We start from the raw sequence: 19,611 nt of genomic DNA on the forward strand, positions 1-19,611 counted from the left end.
AAAAAAAAGCTTCATCAAAGCGAGGCTCCTTCCTATTGTCCGTGAGGTACAGGGGCAGTGCTGCAAAGGAAACTTCCCCCCTCCTCCCCACCCCTCCCACTTACAGCGAGGTGTAGCAAAGCCCTGCGAGCGTGCAGAGCTCACACGCGTGTGTCAGAGGAGGGGCTGCCTCAGGGCTGCGACGCTGTCACCAACAAGTGTGGGGGGGACGCCTGGGGACAGCACAGCCCCGGCGCTGTGCTGGGCGATCCGGAGCTGTGTCACTTTAAGGCATGTGATACTTTCCTGAGCAGGGATGCACTGAAATAGGCTCCGGTACTTCCAGCATCCTGTAGCAGTGTACGTACAGCTGCCCGGCTCTGCGCTGCCTGCGCTGAAGTGAAGCTGCTCCGTCTTTAAATGCAAACTGCTCCTCGTCTTTAAGTAGCCTGGAAGCTGCAGATTGTCTCAAGATCGCTTCAAAGGTCTCATCAAGCAGAAGGTGATGCTAGGAGATGATTTAAAGGTGAAAATGAGAAGGTTTCCACCCCTCAAAGCTCGGCCACTTTTCTGACGGCAGTGCCTGAAAGCTCAGATGTCGTCTTTACTCTGGGAACAGGATTTGTAACGAGATTTTTTTTTTTTTTTTTCCCCTCCTAATCCTGATAAAGAAGATTATTGGGAAGCTATTAGAAATCCCTTATTGTGGTGCAGATGGATTTTAAAAAGTGTTAGACCTTTCCAATGAACACTAATAGAGTGCTCTGCTCTTGGCTGGATTACTCAGGTAAGGAGCTTCTTTAGGATTTAGGATTCAGAAAGCAGATCTGGAACTCATCAGATAATAACGGGAGGAATACTTGCTGCTGTGTTTCTTAATAATGAGGAGATGATCTGTGCATAGAACTGCGTGTATGATAAGTGCTGACAAATGAGAGTAAGAAGGAAGGTTTATAGGAAATGCTGGGGCTTCAGCAAAGGTAGTTTATAGTAGAACAGTTTGGTAAAGATTTGAAAAATGTAGAAATGGAAAGCACCAAAAAAGAGAGTGGGTTAAGGAAGTCTGCTGTCCATGTGGTTTGGAACATGATTCCTGAAGGCTGACACAAGCATTTAGCAGACTGTGGAAGTTTGGCTTTGCTTTGTTTTTTTGTCCAGGATTTCAGAAGTTTGGTTTAAATAACCCAAATGCCTGAAACGTTCCTGTGTGCATCCCTGTGACCTTTCCCTCATGTAAAAAGCATGGGAGCACCAAACGTGACATAAAGGCATTGATTCCTGCAGGCACGAGGAGCCTGCTGGGAGCTCCCTGAGCTCAGGGGGCAGAATGTTTCACAAGGGAAGCGGGTCTGAGGAGAAGAGCAGAGTTCACTGTATGCTGGAAGTAAATTGTCAGCAATGGAACCAATTATATGCTGAGTAGTGCTTCAGATACTCCGAATGGGGGAAGGAAGAGTCTCATGCTGATCAAAACAACGTTTTGCTGTTTGCTATTAATTAGATTTGTCAGTTTGTGCGGCTCTCTCCTGACAGTTAGTCTTAAAGCTATCCAGAGGCTATGTCTACTCCTTTAAAATTTGGGGGAAAATAATTTTTCTTGCGTATGTTTCATAGATGCTGAGTTTCTCTTTTCATGCTGCTGATTTTCCTGCTGCAGAACCCCCAATAGAGCACACAGAATTCTTACTTTCACCTGTATTTGTAAAGGCACGATTTTTCTATGAGAGAGATTTGATCTCTAAGTCTTTCTTCCCCTGTGAAAATGATGTTCAGCTGATTGGATTATTAGACAGAAAATGGCATCATGTCATTGGCTGAATAAGGAGAGTGCCTCAAGTTTGATTAATTTAGCAATATGAAATGCAGCAGAAGGTGTTGTTAAGGGAACCGGACGATGTGTAGCGTAGCTGAGCCTTGCAAGCCTCCAGATTCTTGCAGGCACTGGGAAAGAGCCGAAGTTGAAAAGTCAGAGGAAAATTCAGGCAGCTAGTACAATAGTGAATGCCAGCATGGAAATGATTGCCTGTTCCTGATGCCCAAGCATGTCAGCGCTGAGAGACAGAAACAAAGTGCTCTTTGCCTTTCTGTAAGAGTTTCTGTAGAATTTTGACACAACCTGCCTTGTGAAAAAGAGCAAAGCTTTTACGGAGAATGTATGAAATGCAGGATACAGCCAGGCTGGTCCCTGTGCACACACAGGTCAAACAAAAGAAAGCTGGTTGTACTTGGGAGTTAGAGGATAATTCTGAGAAATGGTTACTTTCTTTAGCAGGCAGCATCATAATTAAAAATTAATGCTTGCAAAAGTCAAAAACAAGAATCTGTTACCTTCTGGGGCAGAATGAACCTCCCAGTCTTTGGGTGGAATGTTGAAATGCCTTGATGCCTGATAACATAACATGCCTATCTATTAGGCATTTATATTAGTTTTGATGTTGTCTGGATATCAGTGTTTTTTAGCTGATTTTCCCCACAACTGTAAATTAGGTGTTGGACCAGTGTAGGGAAAATTTCCCAGCCTTATTGTTGTTTTTTTTCCCCTGGTCCTCAGATCATTACAGTTTCATTTTTGTCTCTGAATTATTAAAGTTCTCCTGGCTCCTGCATACTGTTACAGCAACTGTTCTTTTTTGGACATGACCTTTGTTGTATGACAATTGCATCCTGCAGGGGGGGGAATAGGCAGGCAACAAAAGATTTTGAACAAAACAAGTAGAAAAGTAACAATACTGTTGTAATGGAAGCTGATTATTCTACGCGCTGCAAGGCAATGGATAATAACGTCTGTCTAATATTTTGTTTAGAGAATGGCAGTGGTGTCTGCAATGTCCTGGGTCCTGTATTTGTGGATAAGTGCCTGTGCAATGCTGCTCTGTCAGGGATCCCTCCATCACACTTTCCAGCAGCATCACCTGCACAGACCAGGTAGGACTGACAGCATTCTGCAGCTGATCCAAGATTGCAGGCTTTCTGCCATGCTCATGTCTATCTTGATGAATGACTGAATAATCATAAAAACCCATTTTGTTATTTAACTTTTCTAGGTTGACTGCCTTTATGTTACAGAGCATGAATTCATTTGGTCAAACATGTGTTGCGCTTTGCCAATCTGATGTTAAAATATTTATTTTAAATACTGTTTTGTAACAACTTCCCAATATGGGAGTCTCCTTTTGGATTACAGTTTAGTCTCTGTCCTTATTTCTATCTCCTTCTCCCCTTCTCATGCAGTTCTGGAGTGAGCGTATAACTCAAAAAGACATTGTGACAACAGTTTGGGGTAATTTTGTTTGCAGTATGGAACCCAAACAGGACAAGGTTTTGCTATTTGGAATGCTGCTACCACATCTCCTCAGTCTCTATTGCTCACCAGAGGTTGGGAGTTTGCCTCAGCGTAACTGAGAATAGAGCTTGTCTAAGACTCTCAAATTTATCTCTCAAAATCGATGGGGATGTGGGTGTGTGGCTTAGAAGAGTCTGGGCTTTCCCATGGAGTTAAACACATGTAAGGTTGGAGTTAGTCCCACAGGTCTGCGATGAAGAGCTCAGACACGTTTACCACTGTGATCCGCAGGGGCTGCACATTAGTTTTATTGCACTTCTGTTTTTTATTGGTAGAAATTGGTCGTTATTTTTTCAACTGTTAGTTGTGCTTTGAAGAGAATGAGCCTTGTTTAAAAATTGAGGAGTTGGCATATTCCAGAGCAGTGTTATCATCTGGTTGAATTTAGATGGGCTCAGAGTGGTGTATTCCAGATCCACAGAAGGAAGGGAGAGGTCTTAAGAGCTTAAGAAATTGAAGATGGCAAATGTTAACTTGCAATGATTCATCATTTAATATTTAATAAAGAAAACTTTGATTTATTTTTTTTTTTAAGTCTTTCTTAATCTAATGACCTACCTTCAAAGAGAGCATGTCTTGAACTACAGATTTTTAGCAACCCAAAGTTTTCCTGGTTATTTCCCTTGTGTAAAAGTCATAGATCTTCCTTCTTGGCATAGTCTAGTTTGCTTGCAGTAAAATATGCATAGTACAGAAGAACAGACGTAAGTCTTCGATGGATCAGTTCTGAGTAGCTACTGGTTAATGTAATGCCACCATCTTTACCAGCTGCCACTGGAAGTCTGAGTCTTTGAGTGGCACTTATTCAGAAAGTAAGATAGAAATATTTGTTATGACTCAATTGTGAGTATTACTCCTGGTTATTTGAATCTGTCCTCCAGTGAAGGCAATAAGGAAAAAGGGTGCAGCTAAGCAGATAGGCAAAAGGAAAATGTAATCTTGTTTTGCAAAATTGGTTGAAAAAAAAGTGACATTATGAGGAAAAAATGAGCTGGACAGATTCAGAACTCTGCAACATTTGCCTAAGCTTGAAAAATCACCTCCTTTATGAGGCAAGAACAGTGGCACACTGAGCGCATACCAAGTGTTGGGGAAATGCGAAATATGACAAAATCTTTCACTCAGAGATGAGATACAGATAGAGTGAAGGTTTTACAGCTGCCTCATCACCTACTTAGAAACAGCCCAGCTTTCCCTCCTGCGAGCCTTTCTCAGGCAGCATCTCCGCACCCTACATGAACAAGATTGATGGCGTTCCGATCCCAGGCAGCCAATTTCAGTCTCTCAAGAAATAATCCACTACGCTGACAGATGAGTGGAATTTGACATGATGTTCACCTCTGATTCAGACTGTGTGGCACCTGGGAAGTACCAGCAAGCAGGCATTCTTTAGGGAAACTGTTCCAGATCTTGGGCAATTTCCGCTGTCACAACAGAAAATCAAGGGAGTGTTTTTTACAAGGCAGTGAATTTGCAGTCCACCAATTGAATGGAAAAAGTTGTATGTAAAAGGGATGGAAATATGTTAATTAGCAAACAGAGTGATTTTAATGTATTCAACTGCAGTCCCTGAGCACCCCCTATTTTTCATATTTATAATGTTAGGAATGCGTCATTTACTTTTAGTTAGTCACCGTGTAAGTAAGATTAAAATGTTCAGCTAAATAAAAGTGAGTAAAAAATGGATGCAGATGAACCAATACATAATTTCAGTAATTTAATATTTGGTATATGAAATTTCAACTTATTGAATCAGCAAATATAGCTGTGATCAATAGCGTGCTCAGCATACCTCTTCCTTCAGCCTGTGATCTTCCATAGATAATAGAAGCTCTAAAACAAGAACAGAGCTGTTCAGCTCCATTGTGGGGTTACTTTGGTACAAGATGATGAAAAAGGTAAATTCCAGCCAGTCATGTGCTTCTCATACTCGATGAATAGAAGTCTCACTGAGCACAAGAAGGTGCAGTTAAAAGATAAAATCCTCATGGAGTGGATTTAGCATAATAAACTTGAACTGAACTCAGTGGATTAATGCAGTGACTACACCTATCTGTAGTGCTGCTGTCAATTCCATTTTGAAACACTGGAAATCAAGGGCAACATAGTTTACAATCAGATATTTCTGATCTTTTCTGTTTCCTTCCTGAAAGTTTCTTAAGCAAGCATCTGAATGGATTGAAATAAATTTCTACACACAATGTGCAATCACAGAAGTTTAAATCTTCCTTTCAGTCTAGAATGCAGTTTCATAATTCAGGCCTTTATTCGGTTAGATGACTTGGCAGAAGGTACAAACCTGAAAACAAATGTGATAAACCATTTTACGTGACAGTGTTTGTAATTGACTGGGGCTGTATCTTCTCTGAGATGTTGGCAGGAGGGCACAGGTAGTCAGAGGACGGTAAATATTGCTGGATGTGAAGATGGATTATTGTGCTGTCTGTAGTTGTCTGTGAATTCCTTCTTGTCTCATTAACGCAACAAAAAGTTTCGATGCTGCTGTTAAGTACTTCAACTGATGGTGTTCTTTTTTAGTTGAGACAAAAGAGATGGGCAGGGTGGGTTTTTGGGTTTTTCCAGCAGAATCTGAGGATCTTGGAGTAAGCTAACTGAACACCTTTGCAGCATGATTCCCCCTGGGTAATACGCATCGTTGTCTGCAGTGTTTTAATGAATATTTTTCATTTTCATGAAAACTGTTAGACAAAGGATGCATGAAAGAGTTCACGGGGAATGTAACGTGGGGGGGGGGGGGGGGGCAGACCCCTTCATTTTTTAGAAGCATGTCATTTGTGTGATTTAATAAGAACCGGCAGTAATGAGAAGAATTCCACATTGGCCATTTTCTGCTGTAAGATGCAGACGGTTGTAGAGCTGTTGAATTGGCCTGAGGATTAGAGTGGACAGGTTGTGATTTGCAGAGTTAGCCAAGTGCCTGTGATAGTTCATTGATCATCTGATTGACAGTATTGACTCTGCCCCAGAGGCAGAGAGTAGATGCTGGCATTTGGCAGGAAAATGAGATATTTAAAAAGCAAAGGGTCTCAGGTTTTTTTTTTCCTAAATTAAAAATAATAATTTAAAAATCTGTGTAGGGTGCAGTTCTTAGTGAATTTTCTGGCTTTGTTCCATAAATGAGGGACATCTTGCACCCAGCAAGGACTTGTTAGCTGGCATTGAATCGCAGTGGGCAATACTGGCCATGTGTTGCTTAAAAACGCAGGAAAGCACACTGGAGCCTGTAAGTTCATGCAAGATAATTAGCTACATATTAAGGATGCTGGGTTAGTCTTGCATTCAGCATAAAGATGCGCAGCAGACACAGGCAGAAACATGTACTTACTATAGCAATGCTGACATTTGCAAATATGTTAATTAAAAATAAGTTTATTCCGAGGAAGAAGTCACAGAGTGAATTAAGGATGGCTAGAATCTATATCTACTAAATATAAAAATATCTTTATTGTGACAGTTCTTAATGATGTACCCATTAGAAATCATCTCAAGGAATCTCTATACCACATACTGTGAGGAGGAAAATCTGTATCAAAGCAATTCTGCACAAGTTAACCACCAACATCAACCTAAGTGTTCTGAGCATCTTTCTTAGTAGACAGCATTTTGTGGAAGCTTGAGTTTGTGATGGTGAGCAGAAGATCTATGTTCCGATCTTGGCCTTCCCACTGCTTTTTTTTTTTAATAGCCTTAGGAGGAAGCTGCATATTTTCCCATTTTGAAAGACTACTATATGCTCTAAACACGTGGCTATTTCGTTCAAAACAGCCTGGGAAGAATGTTGGTCTGACTCTCATTCCCCAGCAAAGTGTAAATAGAATATTTTCTGCTTGCCAAATGAGATATGGAAGATGCATTTAACAGGGTTTTTGCTCTTGGTGTTGATAGAAGCAGATGTAGAACCAGGTAGTTAATGCATAGAAGTGTATGGTTTCTGTGAGAATTGTATTCCATTAATCATATGGTGGGAATGCAAATTGTTGCCTTTATTATACAGTGTTCATAATGGTGTGCAATGACTCCACCTGTGTGCAGTAGATCAGCTCATGGATGTGAAATTTGGCAACTGGTGCTTCATGCTGTGTTAATTGGAAGAAACAAACTGATAGCTTTAGCACCTGATTTAGTTCTCATTTATGTCTGTAAATGCACTTGAAATGCTGTGTCTGTATACATCTTGCTTTGTTCAGAATCAGACAATCCCAAATACCCAGCTTGGTATCCCACAGGTGCTTGCTGGAATTCTTTCTCTCTCAATACTTTTCTGTTGTATAACTGTAGTCTTCACGATCTGTTCTAGAAAATATGAAATTACCTACTGCAATGTAAAGCAATCCAGCCTGGAGGTACTGACTGCATTTCCTGGTCCCACACAATATATTTGGACATAAGTGGATGAACATGTTTGTGGTCTGTGTAGGCAGAGAACTGATGTAATGAAGCTCAGGCTGAGGTAGGGCTGCTGCCAGCATGATAACACTGAGTTGCCTGTAAATCTTGTGCAATGCACTTCTTAACAGCAGCAGGCTATATTAGAGGTGCTGCAGACTGATTTTTGAGGAGTCAAACATCCAAATCAGAGAAACGTGGCTATAGGGGGTGTTTGCATCCAGAGACTTGGCTGTGTTTTTCTAGGGCCTCTGAGCTGTTACTTTAATGGTCTTCCTTCCCTCAGATAGAGGAGAGGGTCTGCAGCACTGCTAGTGAGTATGGGGTACTTGATGGAAGGTGGATGGCAGGAGAGTGCCTCTCTCCTTCACCTGAGATGGGAGCATGGCTTGTATGCAGGTGGAGGAAAGCTGTCACCGGTCAAGCTGCTCAGCTGCCTCATTACTTCTGATCCAGGGAGGCAACACAGGCTGTGGGGAGCAGGTGTTGCAGCTCAATGGGCTGTGAAGAACAATGTGGCCAAGGTGTGTGATGGGCACTGGATACCCACTGCGCACAGCGTGGCTCTACGAGCTGCTGTGAGCATTGCTGTCCTGTTGTGTGACAGCAGGAGCCCAGGGTGCTGACAGTGGTATTCTAAGAGACAGCTCTGCTCTTATAGGTGCAATTGATGCATTTTTTTCTGTGCTCAGCTTTGGTACATCCTTCTCATGCTACCTCAAGTCCCCCTCCAACTTCTTTATGGGTGGCTATGTGGGCAGTAGTGTGGCACATCCCTCTGCAGGGCTGGAGCTGCTGTGGGGGAGTAGGGACACAAAAGCCCCTCTGAATGCAATGCCTTCCTCTTCTGGAGCTGCCCTGAGGCTCCATGAGTCACAGAAGGGACCTCTTGAAGCTCTGTACTATTTGTAGCTTGCTATCACAGTTTTAAAGACCGTGAGAATTCATACTGCGGTGGTTGAGCTCTAAGGAAAAGTTGGCACCTACAAATATAACCCCCAAAGGCAAATACAGTTTGCTCTGCACAGGAGTGTTTCTGCTGATAACATCAGAAGCCTGCCTTTAATGATTAGCCTACTTAAATCCTAGACTCATTTATATTTTAAAAGGCAATATCCAAGTGCATTTCCCCATAAGATAGGCGTCTCTTCTCCCATTAAATTTCATATTGTTTTATCCTATCCCTCTTGCAATCTTTGGATTTCTTTGTATATTCTCTTTTCTGTGCTGCTGTGAAATCAACCTTTGCTGTGAGCGAGATCTATTTTTGTGATGGGATTCAGCATTTTTGCCATTTCCAGATGCTCTGTATAGAACAGCTCACTCCAGCTGGACTTTTTGCATGGTAGCAGTGCTGGGGACTTTTCATTGTGCTCTAGGTAGGCACTGTTACGACTGCAGCACAGTTGGACTCCAAATTTATTAGATTCAGTCAGTGATGCACAGTGGAGAATTGGGGGTGTAAATTAAGCTGAATGAAGTTACAAAAGCCCCATGTATGTATTTGTGACTCATATTTCTATGCTCTATTTAGAAGATTATCTGACATCTCTCTTTCACCTTCTGTATTCCTTTCAGAACAGGAGTCTTCCTCTTTTCCTTTGCATTCAGTGAAGAAACCAGTCTTGCTGTCCTTGAAGGTCACTTCTCCAGTGATAAGATCACTGTGGCTACTATTTGATGATAATTGTTCGTAGTATTCCATAGTAATCCTTCTTTTCCTTTGTTAGGGTGGAGGGGAAAAAAAAAAGCTAAAAACTAGATGTGCTTGGAAAGTGAGTTGGTGGCACAAAGGAAGGACCTTGCTAGGGTCTTGGTTGATGTGAATGAATCGGGATTTTAAGAATCGACTCCTAAATGCTTGCTGCGATCCCAGCACCTTGCACTCCAGTTGTAGATGCCCATCTGCTCTGAGTGTTTCTGGAATTCAGTGCACTCTCATGGCTTAATCAGTAAAGGTTCTGCACTGCCCAAGGCCTGGAACTCACTTATCCCTTCAGAATCATCAAGTGAAGCAGGATATAATTTCTTCAATTATTTTCTTATTGTGGTGTCTTGACTTTGAACCTGGGAGAAGACTGATCTACACCAGCAGTTCCCACTAAAGGTCATGCAGGCTGAACTCTTAATAGAAATTGAGTCTCAATATTTTTCGTACAAGCTGTAGGCAGGGTATGGGGTTGTATGTTATGCAGTAGGCAGTTAAAGCACAGATTGAATGGTAAGCCTTGTTTCTTTGTTTTTAGGAGAGCTGCAGATCCAGTAAAAATATGCATTTAATCTGTCATTTGATGTGATCCAACACTCACTCCTATTGGATCGATATTTCAGATTCTGTAGGTGACAAATCAAGAGCTTTCACAGTAAATCTACCAGATACAATGAGTTAAAATCTCACTTGTAGTTAATTTGCAAATGAGTGAAAGCCATACAGATGGAGGACTTGATTGGGAAACACCTCACATCACACGTGCTGCTTTGTTGGAAAGTGAGGAACTGGGCCTTTCAAGTTCTGGTGCACACTTGATAAAACTTTTTTTTTCAGTGTCCTCATTAATGCTTTTAAAAAATGCCACTAAGTATTTTTGTCAAGCAAAGCTTCAGTGTAATTCTACTGTATTGTTAGGGATTTATTAATTATAATCTTTTCTCGTGGAATCTATTTATTTGATCATGACATTAATTGGCTGCCAAAACAAACGAGAGTTAATTGTGTTTAATTAAGTGTTTGGGAGCAAGCAAGAATGGTTTATTTGGAAAATCAGTTTCATTGATTAGTATGTTTATTTTTTAATAGGACACGAATAAATGAAGGGAACTTATTGTTTAGCACCTTTTTCCCCTAAATGCTGAAGAGAAATCATAGTAACAGCTATGCTTCAGGCAGATTCAATACCAAAGCAAACTTGAAGTTCTCGTGTTCCTCTTAGTATTCAGAATCACTGAACATAAAGGAGGACTTCTGTTGCCAGAAGTTGCTCTCAATTTTTTTTTTTCCTTAAATCAGCTTTCTCAATCTGCTGTTGCAATAGAGACCAGTAGTATTGGTCTTAACTAAAATATTGCTTAAATCTATAAGCCAGTAGGTCTACGCTAAAGCTCTTCACTGTGACTGTCATCAACTCATGAAGAACTTTCTGGCTGCTTCCATGGGATGCTTTTAAATTTGAGTGGTCAGTCAGCCAAAAGAGCACCATGATGCATGAAAATGAGAACTGAAGAGATGAGTTGAAGATAACGGAGGTCTACAAATGAATTTGTAATTGGTTTCAGTGTGCCAGTGCATGACTTGACAGAGAATGATTGCATCTAAGCCAGCTCCCCCATCTGTAGTATAATTATTTCTGTAGTAATATTTTTGTGAGGCTTTAATGACCTGGGGAAAAAAGCTGTGTTTTAGAAACCGTCTTTCTGTAGCTGAAACCTCAACCCTTTCTTTGCAAATTCAGCTGCCCAGGTGGTGTTTATCTTAACTTTGTTTTGAGTTTCTCTGAAAATATGCAACTCCTTTAGTTTTAATTTAGCTTCTCTTGGTATTTCTATTATCTTTCTAGTTGGCAGGCAAGAAAATCCAATGTGCATCAAATGAAACCATTTGTCATGGATTAGTGCATGCAAATGCCATGATGACAGCAATAGACAAAAGCCTGAGAGTGTCTGAATGCAACTTTGGAAGAGAAAATTAATGAGGCCCAAACACCACAGATAGCAGTCCCTAAATGAGTTGATTCGATGCCTAAGTGTAAGGCAACACTCTTCTGTTCATTTCCATAAGACTAAAAAAAAAAAAAGTGAGGAAACTTTAAGATGTTTGGTGTTCCCTACCTAATTGGAAGGGTGTCCATGGGGACCTCCTGGTTTTCCCAAGGCTACACAGTGGCAGAATGTTTACGGCCTCTTAATGCCCATCTGTACCTGCAGTGGGAAATAGGTGTGGGGCTCATGGTGAAGCAGACACACAGAAGCCATGTCAGTGATGCTCCACCATGCACATCCCTGTTTGTCACAGCACGTTGAGTGCAGGTCAGCTGCCATGTAGGGCACTCCAGTGACTCCAGAGGTGGCATTCTTATTCCTAGTTGTCTTGACTGGAAACTTTCTGCATTTCTTTTATCCCTGAGAATAAAGTAGTTGTTTAATGCTAGTTCCGTTGATAAATGTCAACTCATTCAATTCCATAAGTTATCTTCATCTCCTGCTTGTATTTGTTACTTAAACTTCATTACGAGTCTACTCTAGAATCTGTAGAGTGCTAAAAGATAAATGTGGGTTTTGCCAAGGTTTCTGCTTAAAGAATGGTATGAGGAAGTGTTGGGGAATGCAGTCGTTGAAATGGTGCCCTGATTGGGTGCAGGCTGTGAACAGTGGGCATGTGGTGTTATCACCCTTAGGAGAGCACCGGGCAGAGATGCGGTAACTCAGTGGAAGGTCCTCAGTGTAGCCGGACCAGCTGCTGTTCTCTAAGTTTTTAGCCACACTCATTCTCCACCCACCCCCTCAATTTATTCTCTTTCTAAATGTCTCCATTTGAATCAGTTTCTTTTATGTGTGCTCTTAAGGCGCTCACATTCCTAAAAGGTTCTGTAAAACTTTTCAGAGCTGATGCACCTGGGTGAGGTACGAGCAACAGAATACCTCTTGAATTCATCCCAATTAGAACAACATGCGTATTTATCAAATAGTCTCAACCATTTCTATTTGGGGAAAAACAGATTTGACATGTAAGATACTTTTTCATTTTCTGACATTGATACCAAATTTTGTTAACTGTATTTTCTAACGCAGGAAAATATGATCTATAACTTTTCTCACCCACAGGAAAGGCTCTGTCTGTGAATCAGATTTTCCGGTGGGGTAAGTTACATGTTTTGTTCCTGTTCCTACAGCAGACTATATACAAAGGAAATTTACTATTGCAGCAGTTTATGGCTTTTGTTTGTATTTTTCCTTCTGTGCTTGGATTTGTGTATTGCGGGAATCAGACCCTCATCCTTCACATCCCCAATTTTTTCCACTGTTTTGATGTTGTAGTGAAATCGAGGCACCTCACTGAGGTCGTGATATTGCCATAGAAATAAGTGTGCTGGTCAGGTTGGGTGAAGCAGGCTCTGGAAATCAACAAATGCTGGGGATAAAAATAGGCACAAATTAAAGGGAAAGGGATTTCTGTTTTCAACATGAGTCATTTGATGGTTTCCCCTGGTAAAATAGTTCCTTGACTTTTTAGATTGGATTTGAATTAGCTTTGAGCTGCAGTGTTTCATGATGATGTGCTTTGTACATGCAGTAGGATATCAAGTGGTTTCTTTATCAGTCATGGTCTTCTTCTGAGGCTCGGGTTGTGTGAGTCCCCCTTGAATTAAGTTCTTAAGTAAATTGAATTATTCGCTTATGTTCCTGTTTTGTTTTCTAATCTTTCAGAGAAATAAGAGAATCTATAGAGTCTAGAGATGGAAACAAACTACAAAGTAGTATCACAGTTATGCTGCAGTTCTTCTGATAAGGATTATGACTTTAGAGTGCTGCTCCCTGCCTCTGAGGGGCCGTGCACTTTAACAGGTGAGAAGGGGTAATCCCTTCATCCTGGCAGAATCTATGAATCAAAGTCTGTTTGGGATTTCATTTCAACTCTATATGAATTTTCCTGCTTTCAAATTTAAATAGAACAAAATTGTGTTTTGTTTAGGTACTAACTATGTAGCACACTTTTATTACAGCTTTGGAGTTCCTTTTGTAAGGACCTCCCTGCTTTTAAAGAAGGGCTTTAATGTCTGTGTTTCACATCAGAACCAAGTATATGAACAAAATTCTTATGTGCTATTGTTGGAAGAAAATCCATATGCTGACAGCACATGTAATCTCCAGAGCATCAATGTTTGCTGTGGAGAGAGCACCCAAAGCAGCACTTGTTTTTGTTTGAGGTATTTCTTTCCCTTCTTGTCCAACCGTGGCTGATCCCCATGTATGATGTGCAGTACTTCCATAACATCTAGCATTGCATCACATGAGGGTACTGAGATCTCCATCATGGATGTATTTTCAGTAGTGGAGGTGCTGTTATTCTGTTCCTTAAGCGAGCTTTTGGTAATGTCTGGTGGCTGCAAGAGAGTCTGTCCTCCCAGCTGGTACCCATGGCAGGCATACTGTCCCTGGGCATCCTCAGCATGGCTTGGTGAGCAAGTGCAAGCATTGCTGTGAGCTCAGTGAGGATCATGAAGCTTTTTGCTTTTTCTTTTCATGAAATCAAGTGCTTTAGTGTAAGCCAACTTCACAGCAGCTTAAACTTTCATGGTGGTTAAGCTATAATCTATCTGACTGCCCCAGCTGTGAGGTGTAAAGAGCCTTCACGTTCACTTACTCTAGCTCAATTGACAAACAAGTTGTAAAATGCAGTGGATTTTTTTCCTTGTATTCCTATTCTCAGCTAAAAAAGAGGCTCAGCACGTGCAGATGGGCAGTGTTCTACTGGCTTCAATGTGCAACTCTCCACTTCTTTGCTTAACTGCTTCTTTTAGGAGATGAGTAGGCTGGGCTTGTCTTTGGACAAAAAGATTTGTTTTAAGTGTGTTTAACTCTCTCCATGGCTGTGCTTCCTACCAGAGTACAATGCTTCCAATCTCCTGCAGGCAGTGTAACACTGATTCTGCATAACTTAGAGTGTATTTTTATAACGCGTCTGACTTGCAGATCTTGTTAACTGCATGCTGTTATCTCAAAACGCTTGCAGGCTGGCTACAGCAGCATAAAAACCTGTGGCAAGATAAATCTTATTTAAAAAAAAAAAATAAATAAAAGGGAAAGAATCAGCCTATTTGCTGCGAATGAACTTTGCTCTCTTAATTGCTTCTAAAGACATGGATTGCTCGGAGTTGAGGCTTGGAAGGTCCTCCCCAAGAGAACGATGCTGTGGAGATTCCTACCTGGAAGATGACTCACAAAGGCTGGAGGTGTGATGGGGACTGCTGTTGAATGCTTTTTAACCAGTGTTAGATTTCCCAGAAGGGTTTTGTACTGTCACAGAAGCATAGCAGGAATCCCACATCCCATCTCATGTTGGGTTGGACTGGGCTCTTCCGCTCAATCTTTTTTCTCTCGTGCAGTATGGCAGCCGAGCTCCAGCTGATGGCTGCTACCTGGCTTGCAGAAGGTATTTAGAGGCTTCTGTTAGATCTTGAAAATCAAACTTGGACTTGATTTCATCTGTACTGCTGCATTAATGCAAAAGTAATTATTTCTAACATCTTGTGATTATGAGCTTCTGCGTGCATAAGGAATTGTAGCAGACTTTCATTTCTATTGTGACAATTGTTTATTTTCCTAGGCAAGAGGAATACACAGGGTAACACTGCATTTTGCAAAGCAATATTTCCTTTGTGTGACTAAAGCAGTGTAAATAATTGAATTTTTTTATGTGACAGCCAAAGCAAGATATCAAATGCTGATTTGGCACAGTATTTACGTTCTGAAATTAGTTTAGAGCAATTTAATTGTTTTCCTTGCTAACTGGAAAAGAAAAAGAAAACAAAACCTGAAATAATTTGTCCGATTTCTAAACACTGAAAGAAAAGCAAAGAACAGCCAGATTAAATTATTTTTTTTTTTATGGAAAAAGAGAAGTCTAGAGCAGAAGGTACTGCTTCTTTCCTTAAATTGTGCTTTGTATTGTATCTAGATGCTCTTATTTTATTGGTTTCCTGCTCCTCTTTCTCTCAAGAAGGAGTGCTGTTGTCTTACAATGCCAACTCTATGTGAGGTGGGCATAGTTTCAGCTGCTGTGCTTCTGCAGTGGGACATCAGGGTCTGAACTGTGGAAATTTAGAGGATGTCTAGATTGGATATCAGGAGAAAGTTCTTCACAGAAAGTCTGGCCAGGCATCAGAATCAGAACAGGCTGTTCAGGGTGGTGGTGAAACAGCCATCCCTGCAGGTATTTAGGAGATGTGTGGATGTGGTGCTTAGGGACATGGTTGGTTAGACTTGCATGAGGCTGATTGTTGGACCTGATGACCCTTAAGGGTCTTTTCCAGCCTCAGTGATTCCATTCTATGATTTTTTTTTTCTGCCTACGTTTGGAGGAGGCAGAAGCTGTGCCTTAGGGTCCTGGCCTCTGCACTTCCTCTTAGAACAAAAGCAGGAGCCAGTGGGGAGCAAAGGCACAGCTTGGGTGGGTTGATGTCTGTGATGCTATTGCAGTATTTAGCTGACTTCTGTCATCTCCAGACCTCTGCTAATTTAATAAGCTGGTTTCGCTTGTCAGAGTGATGTAGTTATTTGTGTCTGAGATCAGTGCTCCTTCTTTACAAATATACACCTGTAGCACTTATTTGGTATCCTCGAAGAAATGCAAACTGGATTCTCACTTTATTTTAAGAGGTGGTGCTTCCAGAGTTCTTATTGTTAGCTGAGGCTTTATATTAGAAATGTCTTTCTCTAAGTGGTAGCATCGAATTTTGTCATTTTTACATAAACTCTGCTTTGCAAAGCGCCACTGTTTGGCTTTGGAACGATAACTGGTTAACTGTGCATAGTGTGTTTTTGTGCTGCTGCCCAGATCAATGGCAAGCCAACGTCAAATAGGAAATGTAGATTGGTTTTATAGGTGATTTGTTCATTAGAAAACAAAGAATGTCTGAGTGTGTGTTTGCTGTTTTTTATTATTATGTATGACTTATATTTTCACACTGTTCTTGTATCATGATAAATTGAGATTAAGCAACAAACAGCCCTTGAAATCCGTCCATCTTTTTTTTTTTCCCTCCAATGACTTACCTATAAATTATAGACGATAGTGGATATTGTGAATGAGCAAATACTTCGTTTGCAATTCAGTTTTACGAAATATCTGTATGTGCAGAAGGTAGTGGGTGCCATCCTACTAAAACCCTGCTTAACACATTCAGGACAGTAAGCCATGATGCAGAAGTGCAGATTCTTTGTTGTCTTGGCATTTATGACATGAAAGTGTGAGTCTTTATGCTGGACTGCACGTATTTCTTTTCTTGTTGCTTTTACTGTGGCATGTAAATGTCACAAAGAACAAAAATACACATCTTGTAACAGGAAGAAGATGAGAAATTTCCATTTTGCTCTGGTGCTCTGAATACTTTGATATCTGTAATAACTATTTCTCAGTAAACAAACGACCCAGTTTTGGATACCCTCTTCTCTCTGAAGTCTCTCTCCCTTCTCTAGCTGGAACTTGTGGAAAGATGCTGTAAGGAAGGAAGTCTGACTTTGTTCTGTTGCAAAGCCTCCTTATTCAGGTCTATTCCAATCTCTTTTAATTTCTTTACCTTTAAGCTTTGCTTCTGCACTGGGACATCAGGGTCTGAACTGTGGAAACTTAGGGGAAGTTTAGATTGGATATCAGGAGGAAGTTCCTCACAGAACTTTAAGCTCACACCTTTAAGCTCAGCTGGCCAGCTAGATATCAGAGCTCTCAAGGGTTGTGTTTTCTAAATGAAGCACTTAAAATCATAAAGGATAAATGCATGAGGCATGAAGCAGGATGAGTTGTCTTGCTTTTCTTCTCACTTCTCAGTAAATACTTTTCTTATTAAATTTTGAGTTATGGTTCCAGTAAGAACTTGTAAAATATATATCAGTGCAAGTGGAGCAAATGCCTAAAATGTGCTATGGCTGTTTCTAACAGTTAGATATTTGGGTAAGTGCACTTTATGTTGTAAACAAAGCTTTAGTATATTGGTGGAAAGTAATTGAGGTGTTCTCGTGTACATACATACCTACACCTTAGCTATAAGACAACTCACCTTCTGCTTTGTGCTCACTGCTATCGCCTAGATTTCTTTTGTGGGTTTTTGGGGAGCCATACACTTTATATATATATATATATATATATATATATATATATATATATATATATATATATATATATATATAAAATATATAAATTTATATTATATATATGGATATGGTTCTGGATCTTACCCTATATATATATATATATATATATATATATATAAAATATATAAATTTTTATATATATTTATATATATATATATAGGGTAAGATCCAGAATCCTCAAAACTATACAATCAGTTCCTCCAGAGATTTGCTGCTCAATGACACCCAGGAAAGGTGCAGTTGCCCAGCTGGTAGCCATGTGTGCAACAGCATTAAGAGGATGCTCAGGGCTCCTGGTTCAGTGCATCTGCCCCGCACTGTGCTGTGTTTTTGGGTGCAGTACAAAGATGTGCTGTTCAGCAGCGAGTGAGGATTTGAGGTAGTAGCAGGTTTTCTTTACAGTAAGCTTGCCAAACATTTTGGTTTCATCGCACTTCCTCTGGCAGTGATGGATGTATTAATTAGCATTTTTCTCATGTTGTTGTCTATAGCCTGAAAATGTCAAACTGTGAGCGCATTTGTAGATTAAACTATTAGTGCTTTTCCAGGAATTATATATAGATGTGTAATGCCAATAAATGAATAATAATATTAAATCATTGTAGTTGGAGAACTATACATCTGCTCTTGATTCATTTTTCCCCTGCCACCAAGGCACACGCAGACAGTGCAGCGTCTCACCCAGCTGTCAGCATCTGAAGATGTGTTCTCATTTTGAAGTCTCTTATATAGGTATATAATGTGGGGGAGTGGAGGATATGAAGGATCCATCGGTATGTGTTTCTGTAGCTTAATTTACATTTATTATTTTTCTTGAGGAAGGAAACTTCCACACCTGTGAGGGGAAAATGAGATAGATTATAGAACATTGTTTTTTACTGGCAGCAATGAAAATGTTCAGTGATTTGGGATGTTAGAGCAAGTCTGCTGGGAAGGGGCTTAGTAGGCCAGGAGAGGGTATTGTGATCAAAGTGCATAGTAAATTAATTTACCTCACACTCCTGCAGTTTATCACGTAGATATCACCTCTGCACACGAACAGATATTGAGTATGGATGCTATATTGCTCTAGTGCTTATATCTTATTCCAGAACTTAAATAATTTAACACTCCTGCTTTAACCTTATTGAAATATTAAAACCTTGAGATCCTTTAGATTTGCTTTTGTTACAACTGTAACATTACATTTTCATGTCATTGTGACACTGGTTCATAATTGCAGCCCAGACAGATCTTTGGCCATTTGGAGAGAAAGCAAAACTGGCTCTGACTGGTAAGCACAGAGAAATTTCAGCAGGAGCACAGATACACATTGTAGAAATGTGGGAATTACGGATTCCTGGATATCAGGAGGCTTTCCTCAAAACTAATTTGCTTCCTTATTCTTGCAACTCACATTCTGACTTTGTCACTTCCCATCTATGTAACAGTTCACGGTGGGTTTTTTTCCAAAGCTGCAGCAGTTACACTTCACAATTAGATTTGACTGGGAAACAATTAAAAATAGCTGCTTTAAAGTATAATGAAAAGTCTGTCAGAGTTTTGATGGAGAGTAGAACAAATTAAAGATCCACGAATTGTTGTAGAAGGGGCTTTGTGTTGGCAGTGGTGCAGGAAAGAAGAGCATGGAAAAGGCAGCTAGGTTCTAACGTGGGCTGTGGGGCTGAGTGCTGCCCTGACCCTCAGCAACTCCCTCCTACTAAAATCGCTGCTGAACAGCTTCAATGCTGTTAGGTTTTAAATATTGTTACCTCAAAAATAATCCTAATAAAAAAAATTCCGATTAGCATTAGTCACTGTGCTTAACTCAATTAAGCTGAGCTGATCCCCTCTGCTCATGGGGCTGTAAGCCCAGCATCACAGAGGAGAGGGCTCACTCCTCCTGCTGTCCCACATCCTCTTTGCAATCACTGCACAGCCATCAGCTTCTGGAGCTGGAATCCCTTCATTGCCTGCATTCTTCTAATTAAATACTTATCTCCAGGTCTTTTAAAAATTTAATAATTGGTGTATGTAGC

The 19,611-nt window shown here is 40.6% G+C and overlaps 1 protein-coding gene across 1 annotated transcript in view; it reads left to right on the forward strand.

The window, feature by feature from the left end:
• Positions 1 to 2,786: 2,786 nt before the first annotated feature.
• The window catches only part of TAFA1 (TAFA chemokine like family member 1), a gene marked incomplete at both ends in the record, with an annotated part of 193,253 nt that continues 176,428 nt past the window's right edge, over positions 2,787 to 19,611 (forward strand). The window contains one exon of the mRNA XM_079540254.1: positions 2,787 to 2,904. Within this exon, the coding sequence (XP_079396380.1) occupies positions 2,787 to 2,904 (118 nt within the window). The remainder of the gene's footprint in view (positions 2,905 to 19,611) is intronic.

The sequence above is a fragment of the Tetrao urogallus genome (assembly GCF_951394365.1).
Source record: "Tetrao urogallus genome assembly, chromosome: 10".
In the NCBI taxonomy this organism is placed as follows: domain Eukaryota; kingdom Metazoa; phylum Chordata; class Aves; order Galliformes; family Phasianidae; genus Tetrao; species Tetrao urogallus.